We start from the raw sequence: 21,017 nt of genomic DNA, 5'->3' as shown, positions 1-21,017 counted from the left end.
AAAATACTACAACCAAGTAACATAAGCCAATAAAACTCCAAAGAAGTACCCAATTTCTTATTCAATGTGGCAGTAAATGCAAAGTGTGAAAAGTCAATTAGAAGTGAATTATTCATGCAATATAGAACCACACCAAGTCAGTGAATAGGGGAGTGTGAGTAGAATAGTAAAAGTCCCTAATATGGCTCATGCTACATGCATAACCAACCACGTGTCTATTTAAAAGTGCCTAGATCAACTCTTAATTCAGAGATTTATAAATTCCAAGGTTCTTACCAAAATTATAATTCAATACTACATCTTCCTGTACTTGTCGTTTCAAGCTCAAAATCCGTCACAAACTGTAAGGGTAATACACATATTTTGTAACCCAACCATAGCAACCACTTTATCCCCTAAACTCAAACGCTATAGCATGTTTGTAGTCTAATTACCATAATAACCAAAGAGCGTCTTAAGTCACGGATTGAACTGAATAATCCACCGAGGTAAATATTTCGATCTAAAAGTGGAAGGAGCAAATGGTCATTAGAACTAGTCGAAGCTCGTGCGAGAAACATCACATGTCATTATGCTAAGAAATTTGAACTGAAATCATTCCTATATATAGAGAGTAAAACTCACCACTCAAAGTATGTATATCTGTAATAGTATCATGACAATCTCAAAGCTGTTTCAAATGTCGGGTAGAACCATATATGTTACATCATAGGTTGATTTTTCAGTCTGAAAGCAAGTGGAGCAATCCACAATTTACGCTAACCAAATTTAAGCGTAATCATCTTGTCTATCCTATTTAAAAAACGTTCCATCATTCCTATATACCATGGGTACTCACAAATGTTTTCCCAGGGGCCAGAACGTTTGGTCCGCGATATGACTGAGGGTCGCATTAATGCCAGGTGGCGGGGGGAGGGAAAACCAGGAAACCTAGGATTAATCCCAGCTTCCCCACTTAACCAGAGTACATTATTTTATAAAGGACTGCCTTAAAATGCAGGACTTTAGGTCGCGCGCCATACAAAACCTTGTCCTGTGTTTTGTTTAATAAACTTTAATGTTGGTCATGTATTATACGAACTCAGGTCATTGAAAGAGTGCACATAACAACTGACTTGCGTCTTAGTTAACTTAAAAAAATATATACTTCTCAATGCCACTTACATAATCAGATGTACTAAGGTGAAACGATTTTGCTTGTTAGTGAAATAAACATTTTTAATTTGAGTGACATTTGCTGCAAGATGTCTTTAAACTGAAGGTGTTCCTTTCTTTAACTTCAGTAACCCTTAAATTAAATAGTGTTAGAGTAAATATCAGCCCAGTGCTGCTGTTGACCAGAGGACCACAAGTAAAAGTCAGGAGGGCCTCATGTGGCCCCCAGGCCATACTTTGAATATCACAGCTACATACAATATAACCTCACAACTAAGGTATGTGTATCACCGTCATAGTATCGTAGTGATTTCATAGACTAATCAAATGCTGAGCAAGACCATATAAGCTAAAATGTAAATAAAAGCTTCCTTCTGAAATAAAAGGAGCTATCCACATTGCGGGAATTCCAAAAAACTACCTATATGATCTGATCTACTTTAAAGACACCAGAATAAACAAGTGAACTGATGGACAATTTGTGAGACTGTTGATGCAATTATTGTGAACTACTTTGCTGCTAACTACTATTAACCTTTGTTTTGCAAGAGTAGCTCGAGGGGATTTGGGCCCTTCTCTCATTGGTTGCTGTCCAGCCTTAAGCGTTAGTGAATTAGAATTACTTTGAGTACTTTTACTTTTTGACTAGAAAATAATGGAAAACACCTACTTTACATTTTACCACAAGTAAAATACTTTCATTGGCCATAAAGATCAGGGTGTGCAGTAGGATCTGTAACCTCTGCTTGCTTAGAAATCATGGTGACAGAAAGTTTCAGACGTGTAACTATTTTTGATTGGTCATTGTTCTTTGAAAGCAATGGGTGCTGGCTGTGGCGTCGTATCAGCCAGGAGATCAGATTTTTATACTAAGACCATTTATTGAGCTATTTAGAGTGATAACAGGGGCTTATTTTCAGAACTCCAGGATGAAGAACCGACACCTGCTCCTATAACTATTGAAGTAGAGGGAGAGGACCAGAACATTTTAACTCATTAGGCTCCTGAAAGTAGAACTGCTGGTCCTGCAGCGTTATTCCTGAAAGCACCTACTGGAACGATGTTCTTATGCTTCACAGACAAGATATCAAAAAAAGTAAACCACTGCAAAAAGATGCAATTTCAACACCACCTGCCCCTAAGACACACAGAAGCATTTGCACCTTCAGTCCACATATCATTCTCTCTAACCGGGGCTACAAACTCTACATTGAGTGATGACACACCTGATGTGGAAGATCTTCTCTGCCTGAAGATCAGCTTCAAGAAGTATATTCTGCAACAGGGCCTCTGTTGGTCCACACATTTCGGTTACAAACTTTGTCACATCTTGTGTTCCAAGCCTAATGTTAAACTGCTAAATAAATCCACATTTTTATAAGATTATATCACAGCTTGTACAGAATTATAATATCTGTGAGAGACGGGGAGATAATACATAGTCATTATCAACCCTGAAAACAAATACTTAGACAGACTGATGCTGTCTGCAAACTACCCTGCACAGAATATTCAGACACTAACATCTATATACAGTGTACTAACCAGTTGGATAGACCCTAACTAGGATTAATTGCGGCAATATAGCCGCAGCAGGGTCATTATTATGATGAATTCCATGTTGAATGAGATGACTGATGACTAAATGGATTCACTATGTGAAGAGGAGGTAGGCTCCTATTAGATGAGACATTAGTGCCAGGTGACATTCTAGCTTACTTACCTGTTCTCTGGAGACCTGACAACCAGCCTGATTACCAGAGAGGTCAAGGAAAAGAAGGATAACATAGTTATTGCTAACTTGACATGACAAAATTGAAAAGCACAAACTAAAACCTTTCGAATTTGAAAATAACATGGTTCTCTGACTTAATCCAGAGAGCCTGAAAAGTCCAGTGAAATCACATGCTTAGATTATGAATGTGAACTAGCACTGCACAATCCTTTATTTGCCTGTGTTTGCAGACTTAACATGGCACATACCATGAGGAAGAGGTTCATCAACCTAAGCGCAATGAATCAACAGCCCCTTCGGGAAGGTAAATTATTTGAAGCTGAAGGGTAGGGGTATTAAGAAAATAAATTCTCGCTAACCCATAGGAACTGCTACACAGACAATATTTCTTACACTGGGAAGCGATGGCAGACCTCATAAAGTAGGCTATCCATGAACTATCTGTCAGTTATAGGCCATGTACGGCAGGATAAATTAGCCAGTGAAGCAAGGGAGTGGTGCCTGCATCCTACACATTTAGAGACACAATATTTTGGAAAGAGAGAGGTCCACATCTAGAATTATTCTAAATTTAATGAAGGGACAGAAGTCTCTCCTTTGGTCATTTAGGACACATTTAAAGTAGTCTTGAGAGGGAAATTCATTATTATTATGGCAGACCTACTCAGCCTATACCGATGGGATATTCAAAAAGTCGAGCCTGAACTCAAATCAGTTGAGCAGGATTATAGGCGAACCCCTTCTATACTCCTCAAGGAAAATGACAGTTATCAGGGTCAATTGAAAACAATATTTGAAATAAAGCAGGATTGGGCCTGCTTCTAAAAAAATGTAACTGGCCCGACAACAAAGGAAAAAAAAATATTATTTGGGGTTTGAGATTGATGGCCAGGATAAGACAGTATCATGAAAGCTTATTCTCCGCTGAGACCCATAATCTGTAAGGTCTAAAAATATACATCTCAGAGGCACACTTGATTGTAATAACTCAGACAGGCAGAGGAGCTGGACCTGTGCATAGATAAGGAGAAAGTACTCAAAGCTATTTGCTTCCTTAATATCAATAAAATATCATGGCTAGAAGGCCTACTCAGCAGCTATTATAAGATGTTTGCCTTACAGTTTGTGCCCACGTTAACACAACTATACAGTCGCATAGCAACAACAGGATTTGAGAAATCCTTGATAATCAAAGCTACTGTTACAACCAGTACTACTATTTAACCAGGTAAATATCCCTTATGCTATTTCTCATTCAGAACTATAGAACTACTTAATATTGGCACCAAGATGTATATGCAGATTTTGACAAATAGGCTTGAACATCTTACGCCTGGACTGGTCTTTCCAGTCTGGTTGAGGTTTGTGAAGGATGGGCAAGCCCATGACAACATGAGGAATGACCTGCTCTGTCGAAAAAGTCTTTAAAAAATGTCTCAGGTTTTTTGGTCTGTTTCAGTCATGTAGTGAAGACTTTTGACAGGCAGTTCTAAAAACAAAAAAAAGAATAGTCCTGGAGGAGACAGCCTTTCTGTAAATTAGAATGGCCAACTATAGCAACCCCTTACCTCATATCTTGTTAAATAGCCATACTTTAGGAATACTTACATGCTTGGGGAACCAGATAGGGTTACTCCCTGCTCCCAGTGCTCTATCGAGCTGTTAACATGCCACATCTGACAAACCGGTGCTGTCTATGGAATTGATATGATTTGACAATTATACTCTTTAGAATCTTGGAACCCCGATAGATCACTTGACAGTTTGATTAATCATTTTTAAAAATTCCTGAACCTCTCCCGATATAAGATTAACATGGAAAAATCTGAGATTCTGCATCACATATTGCCATAGAAAATAGTACTGTGATGAAAAAGCAAGTACCAATTTAATTGGGGTTCCCCCTACACTAAATATTTGGGGATTACATTCACATTGTAAATAGATAACCTTCCAAGAGTGGATGTTTCCCCTCTTGGTCTAAATCTGTAGAAACCTGAGGGGATAGCAGTCTTAGTTTGGTTGTTGGCAAAGAATGATTGATGTAGTAAAAATGAAAATACTATCAAGTGTTCTATTCTGTTTTTAAGTCCTAATGCTCAGTCTTAAGTCAAGTTATCTCTTACTTCATACAGAAAGGTTGCAGGCGCAGAGTCAAAGAAGCTGTCAGGAGGCGCACTGACAGTGGTGGCGCACTGTTAGTGCGCTCCCTGATGGCAGCCCTCTAGAGGTGGGAAAGGGGTTCCTATGGACCCCCCCAGACCTCCCCTTGCAGGTGGGTGTAGTCACTCACTGTCACCTCCCTGCAAGAGGATCTCTAGTTCCCCCTAAAGGTGCAGGCAGGTTGCTGCCTGCACAGTGAAACATGGAGCGACTGCTTCAAAGCTGCTTTGTTTTTCACTTGAATGCGCTGCTCCCCAGGGCAGCTGCCCTGGGGGGGTAGCGCATTCATGCTAATAAGGTGCATTCTCCTTGTTTGGACAGGGCACACCTTTTGAAAGGTGCACCTGGCAAAAACCAGGAAAATGCACCATATGTGTGATGAGGCCCCTCGTGAGATTGTGTTCTGTTCAGATTCAAACATTTAACACAATATGGCGGCCTGAGCATAATCTCTTGTTAACCTTGATTGTAAATGTTAAATCCATATTGCAATAAGCTTTCAACAAGCTAAACCTGACATTTTCTGCCATCTCTCTTTTCATATGCAAGTAAACACCAGGTAGGTGAAACGTAAGTAGCATGTAATACATGTTCAAAGCATTGCAAGGTAATATCAGTATTCCAGTTTTAACTCATCATGAGTACCCCCTCACTTTCAATGTTTCCCAGTTCTTCTTAAGATGCCAGTGAACCATTTCTGTGACTGAAACAAAATTAATTTACGGATGGCGTGCATTTATCTGTCCTATTTAGTTGTCAATACTAAGTCACTTCCTGTTCCAACACACCATCCTATATATTCCGGGCATCTTTAACTCCTGCTTGCATGTCTTCTGTGGAACTCAAGGTATAAGGGTTCCACACATCACTGCTACTAAAAAGTGGATTCCTGAGGGTTCACGTGAACACTTCTTTCTGCAGGCTTCCTCTATCAATCTGTATTTCTGACCCAGAGGTATGTGGTTGACTCACCAACATATCCCTTATCTTTGGGAGCTTGTGATATCTCTCAGGATAAAATGAGAGACCTAGGTAACATTCTAATATTAAGAGTGATCCCAGATTCTAAAAGTAGAATTCATCTTTAACATACAGGGACACTACTCCTAGCTTTTACCCTTCTGAGCTGGCAGACTTAAGCTTCAGATCGTAGCACCAGACCCAGTGTTCCAGTGATCACTAAGTACCTCATCTCTTGCGGACAGTGGAACATTCTTCGCAATAGAGACATACATATACACAGGCTTTCCTCAAAAACGAGCAGGTTAACCCTGGTAATTGTACTCTCGATAGGCAAGTAAACCAAGTCACCTCGATCCCTAACTAAAGACAAAGCACATACCAGAGTATGGACTTCAGGTCTGCCAAAAAATTAGCTTATGCAAGCTTTAGTATACAATAACTGTTTTTGAGGTATGTATTCTATACAGTATAAGTGCATATAAATCATATGCATCTCACTCCAGTTACCACCAAAATGTTTCTCTGCCTCTAAGAGTTTTATAACCCTGTGCAAGTCGAGCAGAACTGCACACAAAACCAATAGTGAAATATAATTAATGTTAGTAATACTATTACATATGTTCAGACTTTATGGGTTAAAGATGTATTAGGAGCTACACTTGCTCAAACCCAATGTTGTTAACCTAACAAACATATACATTTCAAAATTATAAAGTTATTTTCTAATGTGGAGCATAGAAAATATTAGTACAACGAAAGGTATGATAACTAACCAAATGTATTTGTTACACATTTGTTTCATTTGAAATATCATGAGTAGGTTATTATACAGAGAGAAAACAGTATTCCAGTGTGTTGCAGACAAGTATATTATAAATATATTCTTAAAATCCATTGCCATAAGCATTTCTTAAGATGGGTCTTGGAAGGTTTATTTTGCCCACAGCCAACACTTGTTTCGCTCTGTTAAACCTGCTTCTTCAAGATTGCAAAAGTAAACCTAAATCTTATAAAGTGCCATGATTTCTTATAATAAATCGTTCCAGCTATACAAAAGTTGTTACAGATAATAATTACCAAAACTTTCTGTAACTATACATCCATTTATTTTGACACCCAAATTATTATTGATGTGTGCTAAGGTAGAGAGCAGCAAAGTGCTACATCCAAAATCTTAATTTTCAGTCATATACTTTCTTGCCAAGTTATAGCTAAATCACAGTTTTGTCACCACAATTCAATATTGAAAGATTCCCTACTACATTTCATCCTCTATAGCTTTAAACCCACTTGGGATCTTGAGAAACTCACCAACAAGCACTTCATATCCATATTGATGACGTAGCTCATACAGAGCGTTAAACAGTGTGTATTGGTACAGTGCTGTCATATGTGTATTGTGTTCCATTCTTCCAATCTTTGAGTTGTGCATGATACACCTACAGATAGACTAGAACATGTATGGATCAATATTTAAAGCCCCAAAACACAATTATCTGCACTTAAAGTATTAAAACAATTGTATTTCTGTCTATAGAATATTTATTTCAGATCGCTCGTTACCTTGCTGTTGCACGTGTCAAATTCAGCTTCATAGGTCAAACAAAATGTTGAAATTCTCTCATTGGGATTACCAACATTCGTAAATCAGTGACACATAAACGAAACTGCAATACACGAGAGTTAATATGATCTCTAAAATAACACGAAAAAATGTCCATTGTTTACAACACCAATAAATCATAAAACCTTTTCTCATTCCAAATCGAGTTTGATGTAATCCAAATAAATTTGGTTAGTTATCTTGCTTTTCATTGTACTAATATTTTTATCCTTCCCATTGGGAAATAATGTTGCTGTTACATATGTAATAATGATGTAAATGTTGCATTTCTATCTATACATGCACCTTATGCATTTGTGATGGGAGAAAGGTTTCAATGAGTGTAGCAAACATGAAATTCAAATTGTGAAATCTGTGGTAAATTAATTATTACAACTTTCTTATAATTTCACAATGCATATTCTATGAAACAGGGTTGAAACATTTTAAGCAGAGTAGAGTGTAGCACCCATCAAACTACGAATGTAAATATGTTGTAAATTAATTAGGTACAACCTGTTTCTTTGTTTCAGTCTGCATACACTCAGTATTATAATTACACGTCTTTAAAAATTGATTTCAACATGCGTCTCTTAATTTTCTAACATGCTTGTAAAGATGATATTGAACATAAGAAATGTGTCTTCAACATGTTCCTAGTACGGTCATCTTTTTCCCAAATGGTTGGCTCAAAACGGCATTAGTTGTGGTAGTGGCTTTCTATTTGTAAAGGGAAATCCCCCATCACTGACTGTAGTATTCATATATCTGGAACATGTTACTGATTTCAAATAGTGTTTTACTGTTAGAGGTAGTGATAATCTGTGTTTAATAACTCCATTTTTTTCACTCTTTTACTGGATAACAAGACCAGGCAGCATTCTATATTTATACTACTTTAATAAGGCGCAAAACTATCAGAGTGCCTCTCCAGATTCTCGAGTGTCTCCAGACACTTTGGAGGCACTTGCGAATTCAGAGAGATAGTAGGACAACTTTCCGCTTGACCATTTTTAACAAGTGTGAGATATCAATTTGAAGTGCTTTAGTGTTTACCCCTGACAAAGAGCTTGGAGCTCGAAATGCTTTGGGTATTGTATGATAAAGTTGGAAACAAGGTAAGATTATCAAAGAATTGATTCATAATATCTATGAAATGGAAAAAATGCAAATAAAAGAAGAATGTAGACTCTGTTCCAACAAGACCTATGTAAAGTAACAGGATGAGTTACAAAAGCAGCGGCCCGCATTGCAACGCTAGAAGGGACCGTGAAGAAGTTAGGCAAACTTAAAAAACTGAAAAATTCACCATCTGAATTGGCAGCCCGAGCAGAGGATGCAAAAATCTGTTTGAGTCAAAACAACCTGCATTTCCTATGCTTTGTGGAGGGAGTGGAGAGCCCTCACCCGGAACAATTTCTGGTAAACTTGTTACTCACCATTTTGCTCATTGAACAGCTGTCATCCTGTTTTATAATAAGCACACAGGGCCTTGGCAAAGCAGCCACCCACCCCTTCCCCAGGATCACCGCCCAGAGGAATAATAGCCCGATTCCTCCACTATAGAGATAAAAACCTGGTCCTCCACACAGTTCGGATGATTGAGGAGATCGCATAGTCACCCAAAAGACTAATATTCTCCTATTTTCTCCAAGCCAGTACAATGCCAGCGAAAATTGTTCAGGCAGGTGAAACAGAAACTATAGGCCTTGAATATAAAGTATATTTTTTTTATACCTAGCCAAGCTTTGGGTGGTTTGACAAGACAAGACCCTGTTTTTAGACTTTCTGGACAGAGATTAGGAATAGGTGGAAGAAATGCCCATGTTGATGACCAGCCAACAAATCCAGTGGTATAAGGAACATAGCAATGGGGAACATGGCAGTATGAATAGAGATGAGCACCACTGCCAATGATTGAGTGAAGGGGGAGGACATCATATTCACCGCAACCATGCTCAGGTCCCCACTGCATCTAGTGACACTGCGGAACACAGATCCTCCGAGCAAAGACATGGGAAAAGACAGCCCAATAGATGGGCATAAAAGGTCTCTCTGTCACACCCAGAGTCTTAAAATGAGTCAGCCCATATAAACTTTTATTGGTGCTTTGTATATGGTTTGATAAGCTGGTGAGGAAGGAGAAAAGAGGCTGAGGAGTTAAGACTTAAGTTTGAGGTAATCGCTATGTTGGTAAGAGAGGGCGGACGACAAACCTTTCTGAAGTTGGGGAAAGTGGGTAGTATGGAGCCCACAGGTAAGAAAATTTGGGTGAAGGTGACAAGGGGTTTCCAGTTTTAAGTTTCCTGTTATTGGCAACACACACATAATAGGCAGGGCTGGCAGAAGAAATAGACAGACAAACAAGATGTCATGACAAAAGACTTGTATAGCCCATATGACTGAAGGTTTTATCATGGATTGTGATCAGGCTGGACTGTAAGATTAGAAGAGGAGGAGTAGCGCAGGTTAACCGTCGACTTTCTCTGGACCTCTTGCTCCTACAAGTAACTATCTGCGGGGAAGAACTGCAAATGTCTTAATAGGGGTTGCTGTGTTCTACAAGCCTATGCTGAGTTTTATGAGGGCTCCAGAGGGGTGGCTATTCTTACCAAGAAACACTATCTCTTTTAGGTAGACAATCAATGGGTAGATCCTGGGGGTTGGAATGTGGCAGTACCGGGGTAGTGGAACAGGAGAGACATCCTGATAGTTGATATATAGGCCGCTCCCAAGCTGCAGCGCGCTGTCCTTGACAAAGTGCGGCAAACAAGGAGAAAAGGGACCGAGAGATTAAGTAAGGTCCAGTGTACGACCTCCCAAATCATTAAACCATCAAAAAAGCTACACTGTTCCTAAGCAAAAAGTGTGTGGGCACAGGTTCAACTCCGGTACTCATAATGTTTAGGAATGCAGGCCCTCACACATCCTTTGGATGTCATGCTTCATCATAAGGCCCACTCCACGACAGACCGGCACTGCAATGTCTGACGGGGCACTTAGCCGGAGATCTTCAGTAACAGCGTGTGCCAAAAACCAGGGTTAGGAAAGAAATCAAACCCACCCTTGTAGAAAGTGAAAAGCAGAAGAAAAACAGAAGAAAATTGGCTCAAGGACCTCCAAACTATAAATTTTATTGGAGTAAAGGGCCTTGGTCAAGATTAAAAACAAATCAGGAGTGGACATGGAATAAGGGTCCCCCACTCACTAGAAAAAAGTATAATAGGGACCTTCTTCCCTATGACTTCAGTACATAATCATATATATAGTCAACATGTTTCGCGCCCTCGTTGCCCCCACGGACCATGCGGCGCTTCGTCAGAACCAATAAATGTGATACTCTTTCTGCTATGCCAAATGTCTTGGATGAATCATCTAAAGAATCAAAATTACTTACTTAAACACTACACTGTAAAAAGCCTAAATAAGCGAGCCTGTGTGAAAAAGAAAAAATAAGTAGTTATCTGAAATACTGTAAAAAAATGTCCAAACTGAACACAACATCTCTTCGTGTGTGAACTCAGTGAAAAAGAGGTGAAACCAATTAAACCCATACTTTGACAGGCATCCAGCGTTACTCCTTCCCCTCCCCTCCTCGGGAACGAGTTCCTTGGGATCAAACGAACCATAGGACTCACGTGACTCTAAATACATCAAAAAGGAAACACAAATATATAGAGAGTATATAAAAAAAGAGAAGGTCACTCAGTAATAATTTAGTCTGCTACTAAAGGAAAAAATACCCAATGATCTCATATATACGAAGTGTAAAAAAAAGCAGCCAGCAATGTACACACACAGAAAATCATGTCAGCGACGATAAGAAAAAAATTATAAGAAAAAACAGCTGTTATTGGCAGAACCACAAAATATAGACTAATCATAGGAAAAGATAAGACTCTCTCTACCTATATGTCTGCTCTTTTAAAAAAATGAAGAATCTAATGAAAACTAGGTTCATAACTGTAACCGTTGACAGTGATATTTCAAAAAGACTGGAGTCTCTAGCACAAGCAAAGATCATAACCATAACTATTGACAAAATAATTTCAAAATAAATTATTGATGAGTTTGACAAAGTGCGGCCTGTCCTAATTGAGGCAAAACCAGATCTGCATATTGTGTTGGGTGACTTTAATGCTGTGATGAATAGGGAACTAAAAAAGGTTTTATCCAAGCCTTGTTGCCGTGAGCACCTACGTCCCTGGTGCACTCCATGCATGCGCTGAGCATGAGCGACACGTGGAGAGTAAGGCACCCAACGGATAGACCATATTTCTTTCTTTACAGAGTGCACAAGTACTATCACGCTTGGACTGCATATTTGTCCCTGCAGATGAAATTTTTTCCCTGACACGAAAGGGGATCTTGACCATCGGAGGTCACATTATGTAAATACGTTATAGACATCACACAGCCCTGAAGACAAAAAATGTGGATGCTTTAAGTTCACAAGATATTTACAACCCTCCAGGTTGATAAGTCACAAAATAGAAGAGCATTTTGGGGGGAAGTACAGCTATCCGTGCTAAATTAAATAGACCGTGACGCATTAGAGGAGGACGACTTGTCTTTAGGGGACATAGTGGAGGCGCTGAGTACTATGCAGATAGGGAAGGCATCGGGAGCCACCAGAATTCCCATGGAACTGTTTAAATGGTTGCCCCCACTTCTTAAACCACACCTCAGAAATATGTTCTCGCAGCAAAGGATGTTGGGGAGCTTCCGCCAGACCTGAACCATGCCAATACAGTTGTGATCCCAAAACAGGACAAATCGAAAGCGTTCTGTGCTTCTTACAGGCCTATCTCATTTTTAAATACACAGAGTAAACTATTGACTAAAATACTGACAATGAGTGTGGCTAGAGTGATTACCTCCCTCATTCACGAGGACCAGATAGGATTCATGCCAGGATGGGCAACATGTTTTAACCTTAGATGGCTGAGTGTATGGCTGGATGCCACCAAGGGAGAACAAGACCCTAAGGCCATAGTGTTGTTAGTTACCAAAAAGGCTTTTGATTCCATTGACTGTAGACACCTACAAGTCACCATGAGACATTTTGAGTTTCCCCCCCAAGTTCTGTAATTGGATGTCCCTGTTATACAGAGCACCCACAGTGGCAGTGAAGGTAAATGGGGTGGTGTCAGACCAGTTCAAGGACTATTAGGATTATGACTGCAGCTGCTGGTGCTGGCTCTGCTGCAGGGCTGCAATCACAGGTGAAAAATGAACCCGGAAAAGATCTCACGCTATACAGAATAGGTGCTGATCTATCTTTCTAGGACCATGACTGCGCTCCTAGCGGTTTTGTCACTGTTCCTGTATTTTTAAACGTACTCTGGCTATCGTATTAACTTGGACTTTTCCACCCTCTATCAGCTAAGGTTCTGAGAAGGCCTTGAAGGTCTGCTTTGGATCTTTCAGGCAACACAAAGGGGTTTTAAATACTTGAGCATTGAAGTGATGTCCAACAGTGACTGTATCATTAAATGGAACCTAGATAGAGTCCTGGAGAAGATTTGCCACAATGCGGACAGGTGGCTCAGACTCCCCTTACCAGTCATGGGACGGGCCTCCATCTTTAAAATGATCACCCTGCCTAAACAATTCTATGTATTGCAGAACACCCCATTCCAGTTCCCACAAGCCTATTTTTCCAAATTGGAGGTTATTCTGCAGTCTTTGCTCTGGAATGAATGGGGGCACCCCAGGATAGCATTACGAACTTTCTACAGGTTGTGCTACATTGAAGGCATAGCACTTCCCAACTTACAGGCATATTATTGAGTGACGCATCTTTAAGTTATTAACGACTCTGGATTTATACCACATACTGACCCAGTTACCAGAATATAGAGGGCACGGATGGCCTGAGATACCTATATGCACTACATTTATAGTGGAGAGGAGTCACCTACCTAGGCCCATAAAAACCGCACTGAGGGCATGGGATGCAGCTATGAAGCCCATGGGCTGGCAGGGAAAGGTTACAATGGCTGTTCCCTTATGGAAGGGGACAGCATTAAGAGTTGTGTGAATTAATAGGCTTCAGACAATGGTAGCTAATGGAAATAGAATCCCTGGGCGATGTACTTGAAGACGGAGAGCTAAAATCATGCAAAGTCTTTCAGCAAGAATTTCAGTTGGTGCCCACTCAAAATTTTAAATATATCCAACTAACACACACACTGTGGACAGAAGGGGTGAACTCGGAGGATATGCCCAATTATAGCCCACTAGACAACTGGATACTGCAGGGTGATGTTGTCCAAAAGCCAGTGCCACAACTCTACCGCACCACGATTAACAACACCCCAGATAATCTCCAGAACCATAGACCTCGGTGGGAGAAGGATATACTAGCCATGAAGGATATTAACTGTGAGGTGGCCCTGATGCACACCAAGCAAGTGACAGTAAACACTAGGCTGCAGTTAATACAACTAAGCATACTAAAGAGAGTATACTATAATAGAAGTAAATTATTTAAAATGGCTAACCCCATTTGCAGTAAATGCATTAAGGCGAAGGGCACATTCTTACATACAATTTGGAGATGTCTCAAGGTGAACAGGTACAAGCTGGAAGGGATGCCCCATCTATAGGATATCCTGGCACTAGAGTTTCTGAAGATGCCCCAGCTAGCTATACCTGGAATTCCAAACAGTGTTGACATCCTGAGAACACAATTTCCCACAAGGACCCATTGGGCCAGTCACATCTTCCCAACCCCTCCACAGCCCTCCTGCTTACATCTGAAACCTCTGCCCGCATTCCTGAGCCTGTTTGCGACAGCTTCTCCCTGCATTCCTCAGTCTTATTGCAGCCGCTCCGCCTGCATTCAATTGCATCTGCTGAAACCCTTGCCGATGCCTCCTTCGTCCCACTACCGCCCCCTCCCTACTGCCTCCCACCCAGCCCCTCCCATCTCCCAAGATATATAATGAAGGTTGCAGCTTGGTCGCGAAGCGGACACCCCATGCTGAAGGCAAGCCCACCTGCGCTTGTCTGCACCTGGACCGTACCCAGCACCTGGACCCCTGGTCCTCCCACCCCTCCACTGCTACACCACCACGGAGCTCCAGGCCCTGAACGTCAGACACCCCATCAACAGCTGTTTTGTGACCTCCTCATGCTCAACCAAAGGAACCTTCACCTGCCTACACTGCTGTTTCTCCTGCCGTACGGCCCACATGTGCACTGCACCCACACAGAAGACTGCGAAAAACTAAGCACCATTCCAGTGCATCCTACTAAACGCCTGCTACTTATGCAAACCCGCCACGGAAATCTGGGACACCATTACCACCCACAACCAGGACGTCATCGTCTTCAACAAAACATGGCTAACACCCCCCTCAAACCCTGACATTGCCACGCCCACCCCTGACGGCTACCAGATAATACACCGAGACCGCACCAACAAACATGGTCATCGTCATCTTAAAGGAAACCATCTAAAGCACCATCACCAACGACGACTCAGAGTCCCTCATGGAGCACCTCAACTTCTGACTCCAGACCAGTGCCAACACCACAATGCAAGGCACCCTCGCATAACACTCCCGTGACTAAGTCCAGTCTTCTGCAATGGCATCGCCAACCTCATCGCCCCCCTCGCCATCAACTCCCTCCACGATGTCCTACTTGGCGATCCCAATTTTCACTTTAACAACCCCAACTACACCAACTACACTTCCTTCATAGAGAACCTCAGCAACATCGGCCTCACCCAACTGGTCACCAAGCCCATTCACAATGCTGGACACACACTGGACTCCATTTTCACTTCTAGTGATAGAATTAGTTTCACCCACCTTACTGAACGCATCTGGACCGACCACATTGTTGTCTACTTTACCATTTCCAATTCCCAGCACAACACCTCCAAGCATCTCCGCACCTGCCACCGAAGCTGGGGCAAGGTAACCAAGACTCTATGGGTACAGGCCCTAGGCACCACACAACCCAAGCCCATGGCAGAACTCATACCCAACCAGGTCGTCTAAAACTTCACCACCTGGATCACCAAATCCACTAATAGTCACCCCGCTGATACCAGCTAAAACCAACAACACCTCCAAGCCAGCAATATAGTACAGTCCGGAGCTCAGAAACTCCAAACGTGACTGGTGCATTTGACCAACGACCCCCCTGACAGAGCCACCTACAAAGCAGCCCTCAACAACTACCACCACCACATCAAGGCAGCAAAAAAGAAGCAATTACTGCCCGCATCAACACTGCAGCCAACCACACGAAAGAACTCTTCAAAATCATCAAGGACATCTCTAACCCGATAGCCACAGAGACCACCATCCACCCATCCCAGGAACTCTGCAGCACCCTCTCAGACTGCTTTCACAGCAAGATCACAAACATATACAACAATTTCGACACCCCCTGTAACCCTCTGAGCCCTCCTCCTCCAGCCTGGACAACCTCTCTCAAGCAGCGAACACCAGCCGCACGAGAACCTCCTGGTCCCTGATTACCACACAGACCACCGCAGCCATCACGTCATCCATCCTCTCTGGGGCACCCATCAACCCCTGCCTTCACCGGCTTTTCAACCTTGGAGCCAACACTATTAGCACAGAACTAACCTGCATCTTTAACGCCTCCATCTCCACGTCAAACTTCCCGGATGAATGGAAGCATGCGGAGGTCAGACCCATCCTAAAGAAACCCTCCACCAACCCCAGCAACCTCAAAAACTTCAGGCCAGCCTCCCTGTTCCCCTTCCCAGCCAAAGTGCTCAAGAAAGCCATCAACCAACAGCTCACCGACTACCTCAAACAAAACCACCTTCTCAACATCTCACAATCAGAATTCTGGGCTAACCACAGCACAGAGACTGCACTGATCGCACCATGGATGACATCAGGACCCTTCTCGAATGTGGAGAGTTGGCAGCTCTGATCCTTCTGGACCTCTCAGCAGCATTCGATACAGTCTCCCACTACACTCTCCACAACACAGGCATTCAAGAAAATGGCCTTAAGTGGGTTGCCTCTTTCCTCTCAGGCTGCACTCAGAGCATCCCCCTTCCTCCTTTCACTTCTACACGCACAAACATCACATGAGGTGTACTCCAAGGATCCACCCTCAGCCCAACCCTGTTCAACATCTACATGTCCCTCCAGCAGACATCATCAGATCCTACGCACTCAATGTAGTCTCCTATCCAATAACACTCAACTATTCCTCTCACTCACTGTAGACCCCAACAAATCCAAAGCCACCTTCCGCAGCGCCATGACCAACATAGCAACATAGATGAAAAACAGCTGCCTCAAACTAAACCCTGACAAAACAGAAGTCCTGAACTTTGGGAAGAACACCTCTGTATGGGACCACAGCTGATGCCCAGCAGAACTCAGACCAAAGCCCTCCCCATCGGACCATTCACAAAACCTCTGGATCATCCTTGACTGCCACCTATCCGTGATTTGACAAGCTGACTTGGTCACCTCCTCCTGCTTTTACATCCTTCATATGCTCTGCTGAATCTTCAAATGGATCCCTACTGACACCAGAAAGACAGTCAAACACGCCCTGGTCACCAGCCGCCTTGACTATGGCAACACTCTGTATGCCAGTGTGTCATCCCAGCAACTTAAGACTCCAGACTACAGAACACTGTGGCCAGACTCATCCTCCCCCTCCACTGGCTACCCATCTAGAAGCGATGTCAATTCAGAATCCTCACACTCACATACCAGGTTGTCCACAACCTAGGGCTGTCCTACATCAACTATCGACTGAGCTTCTACTTCCCAGCAAGATAAATGCATTCTGCCTCGCTAAACACACACTCCAAATCCATCTCAGCAAAGGCCGCTCCTCCTACACAGCAGCCAAGTCCTGGAACAGCCTGCCCCTCCACCTCAGGACAGCCCCCTGCCTAGCGGACTTCAGAAGGAGACTCAGGATGTGACTTTTTGATGGACACACAGCACCCTCAGCGCCCAGATAACCTTGGGGGTGATAGTGCTGCACTTTACAAATGCTGTGACTGATTAAATGACAATTAAGGTTTTGCATGCTCTGGTTTATAGTAGCAAAAAGGGACGTGGCCAGAATGTGGGCCGAATAACAGCACCAGCCAAAAAGTGGTGGGAGAGAATTAATGTGGGTATGGCAGAAAGAGTGGTGTACGAAGTTTGACAGAGTCTGTGGGGGAAATGGAGAACTTGATGAACTGTCCCCCCCCCCCAAAAACAGGAAAGCCTCTATGTAGAAGAGGGAGTTGGCTAGACCCCCTCAAGAAGGTGACGAGAGGATAAGACAATTACTAGGTTAGGGAGGAGGGGTCCTGGTGGAGACGGCAGAGGAATAGCTTGTTGGTGGCAGTGTGCATCTGTACTGTGGGTATTGTTTTGCTCCTTTAAAAAACAGTCAAAATATTTGTAAAAAAATAAATAAAGTGTTACCTGAATTGGGATACCCAGTAAGAGGGTGGAAACATTGGACTTATTAGTAGGACATTTTTGATTGGTACTGTCTGACTGTAGGTACACCACAAACCAGGCAAAAGTTTAATCCACGTATTAAAGAGCTGACTAATTAATACAACTTGTGTTTAATATTTATAAATTGTACAAAGATGTATCAAACTTACCAGTATATAATTTATTTGACAGATCCAACTTCTGATACGTAAGAAAAAAGCAGGTTTGGGTGCTGAAATGCCCACTTCAGTTGAGGACATGCCTGCAGAAAGCAAGAACAAACAGAACTGGGAGATGGCTCGCAAGAGGTTTTCTGAATTCTTTCCGAATATCAGATTGAAAGATATGCCCCAAGGCACATCTTGGGTCAAAGATACATCAAAATAATTAACCACCACCAAGTGTTTATCACCATGTTATAATGGACTCCGTTTGTGGATAAGCTGTTTTTGAAACTTGACCAGTATGTGGAGCATGATTTTTTTTTAGTTCCACTGATGTAAAAAATATTTGCTCACGCCAAACGTTGGACAATTTGGCGTTCATATAGGAAAACAAGCACATGTTAACTAGAGATACAATGTATTTAGAGGGGGTTTAGAATGTAAATATTGTAACATCATTGGATTGTGCTTGTGTTTCTTATTGTGCAACTATGATTGTTTTTTTAATGCAGTGGATTAAAAAATTTTGTTTATTTTTTAAGGTGTCACTGACTCTTAATGGTATGTACTTCTCTTATATATTTAAAGTGCAGCGAAGCAGAAGAGTCAAAATATGCAAAAAAAAGAGATATCTTTCACACATCTATGAAATGTCTTTCAGATGTTTGCACGAAAGATGTTCAATCACAAGTGGATTTGGTCAGCAACAAATACCACACAATTAATGTGATTTAGCCTTTCCCAAAGGCATGTTTATTTTGTGCCATAAACTCCCCAGAACCAGAACAAATTAAAAACAAAATCTCTGAAAGAACGTGGTCTTTGTAGGTGATTGTATTTTCACAAAAATATAAAAAATAATTTGAAAGAAAACACTTTCTGGTAATTGGCATGAAACAAGAAAACGATTCTGTTTGGATGTTATCCATAAAGTAGCAACATTTCTTCATTATTTAGTTAACTATTCAAATGGATGGGACGTCAGTGACGTCATTTTATATGAAAAGAGACGTTTTTAAGGATAGAAAAATATGTGCAAAATTTTCTTTTGCATAATATTAAAAAACAGAAAATGCATGATAGTCCATTACAAAAGGTAGAAAAATCTTTTTGGATGAAAGCATATAAAAAAGTTGTATAGTGTGTCCACTGCTAGTGTTAAGAAAATATGTTGACGAAGAGTGAATAGATTTGCTGGTAGAAAAGAGTAGTGTAGTCAAATGGGTAAGGAACAGTTGTACAACGGATAACAAGGTAAAATTACTACGCGTAGGGTATTGTACATACTATGGTGAAATAATCAAGTACAAACAGAACTCCTTCCCAAAAAGGTTGTGAGACGCCATGCATTACTAAATGTAAGGAAAAGCCTTTTTTGCATAATCACCCCCGTAGTTTTGGACTGATGCTGCTGGTGTTTCAATTCTTAAAGCACACTGAGCCCTGCCAGCCAAACCTCAGTGCCATTGTTCCAACCCTTTACAAAGTATATGTTGAATTTGTCACCCCATACTAGCATGAGTTAGCTTACTCATAATTGTCTAGTATATGTTACCAAGGGTACACCTGGCCTGTAAGTTAGTCTTTACTTAGCTGCAGCTCTGATTGTGCCACCCTGAGTGGGATAAAGCAGAATATGGCTCCAAGGCTCCCACTGCAGCCTAGAAGAGCTTTTCTAAACTGTTAATTCAACTTTGCCATGTATACCAGTGGCAAGGCCCACGTTAACAATATACATACATCTCTAAGGTAGGCCTATCGAGTCCTAAGGCAGGGAACTGTATATTAGGTGGGACATACATTGTCTTACATTCTAACAGTAAAAAAACCAAAATTGCTATTTCTGGAAAGACTAGTAGACTCATTGACTAAGACAGAAACCTTTTAGCCCTGCTAACTTCTGACTGGGACTGCTAAAAATATAGTACTTTAAGATATCAAACTAATTGAGGCACTAAACCAACTTGATGCCCAAGTCAAATTTAATGTCCTCTTTTAGAAAGTTGCCTCTCTGTTGCCCAGTTTTTCCAGTGGCTAGTCTCAGTGTCTGTCTAAAAGATAGTCTTCTGTCCTTCTGGGGAGTTGTCTGAACGACTCTCCAGCCCAGAAACAATAAAGGCCTGCCACAGAGTGGGGTGTCACCTCCCTCTTGCAGGAAGCCACACAGAATGTCGGCCCAAAAGGCTGGTTTCAAAGGAGAAGCAGCCATTGATGGGAAGATGTAAACCACACTCGAGAGAAGCTGCACCTTTGTTCAGGTAGACAGGCTGGCGGTGGAAGCAGAGGGGGGAAGCAGTTCCAAAACCGTTTTTTCCGTGGATGTATATCCCACAGATAGCCACACCTCTAGGGTGGGCCTCCAAGCTCTACACCCCAAGAAAAGGGGACAGAACAGAGCACTCTTGAATTGCTAGATGCCACACCTCGCCAGAAGTCATCATAAGGCAGGAAGAATCCTGGTAGCCCATTGGGTTGTGACTACATCATCTCCCATAGGACACTTTCTGGACATAAGTGTGGCACCCTGAACCTCAGGTTACTTCTGGTGTGGAGGAAGGACTGAAGAAAGACTGCCCTGCTGACTTCTGGACTTGGCAAAGGAGGCTGCATCAGACTGCACCTGCTGCTCCTTGGGCTAGTGAAGAGAGAGCTGTGCCTGACGTGCCTGGCTCAAGGAAAAGTCACTCCAGAGCCCCAGACGGAAAATGTGAACTTCAAAAGTCAGTTGGTTCACTCCTTGTTCCAGCACCAGGGCCATAAAAGCTGAAGTAGCC

At 42.0% G+C, this 21,017-nt stretch overlaps 1 protein-coding gene across 2 annotated transcripts in view; it reads left to right on the top strand.

Annotated features, from left to right (window-relative positions):
• Window positions 1-18,780, top strand: part of AGGF1 (angiogenic factor with G-patch and FHA domains 1) — a 321,895-nt gene extending 303,115 nt beyond the window's left edge. For both annotated transcript variants that reach the window (XM_069223545.1, XM_069223537.1), the window contains exon 14: window positions 18,272-18,780. In XM_069223545.1, the coding sequence (XP_069079646.1) occupies window positions 18,272-18,466 (195 nt within the window). In that variant the 3' untranslated portion in view covers window positions 18,467-18,780. The remainder of the gene's footprint in view (window positions 1-18,271) is intronic.
• Window positions 18,781-21,017: the final 2,237 nt, after the last annotated feature.

The sequence above is a fragment of the Pleurodeles waltl genome, chromosome 1_1 (assembly GCF_031143425.1).
Source record: "Pleurodeles waltl isolate 20211129_DDA chromosome 1_1, aPleWal1.hap1.20221129, whole genome shotgun sequence".
Lineage (NCBI taxonomy): Eukaryota > Metazoa > Chordata > Amphibia > Caudata > Salamandridae > Pleurodeles > Pleurodeles waltl.
The sequence above is the reverse complement of the archived record's forward strand: the minus strand, read 5'-3'. Positions and strand labels throughout refer to the sequence as shown.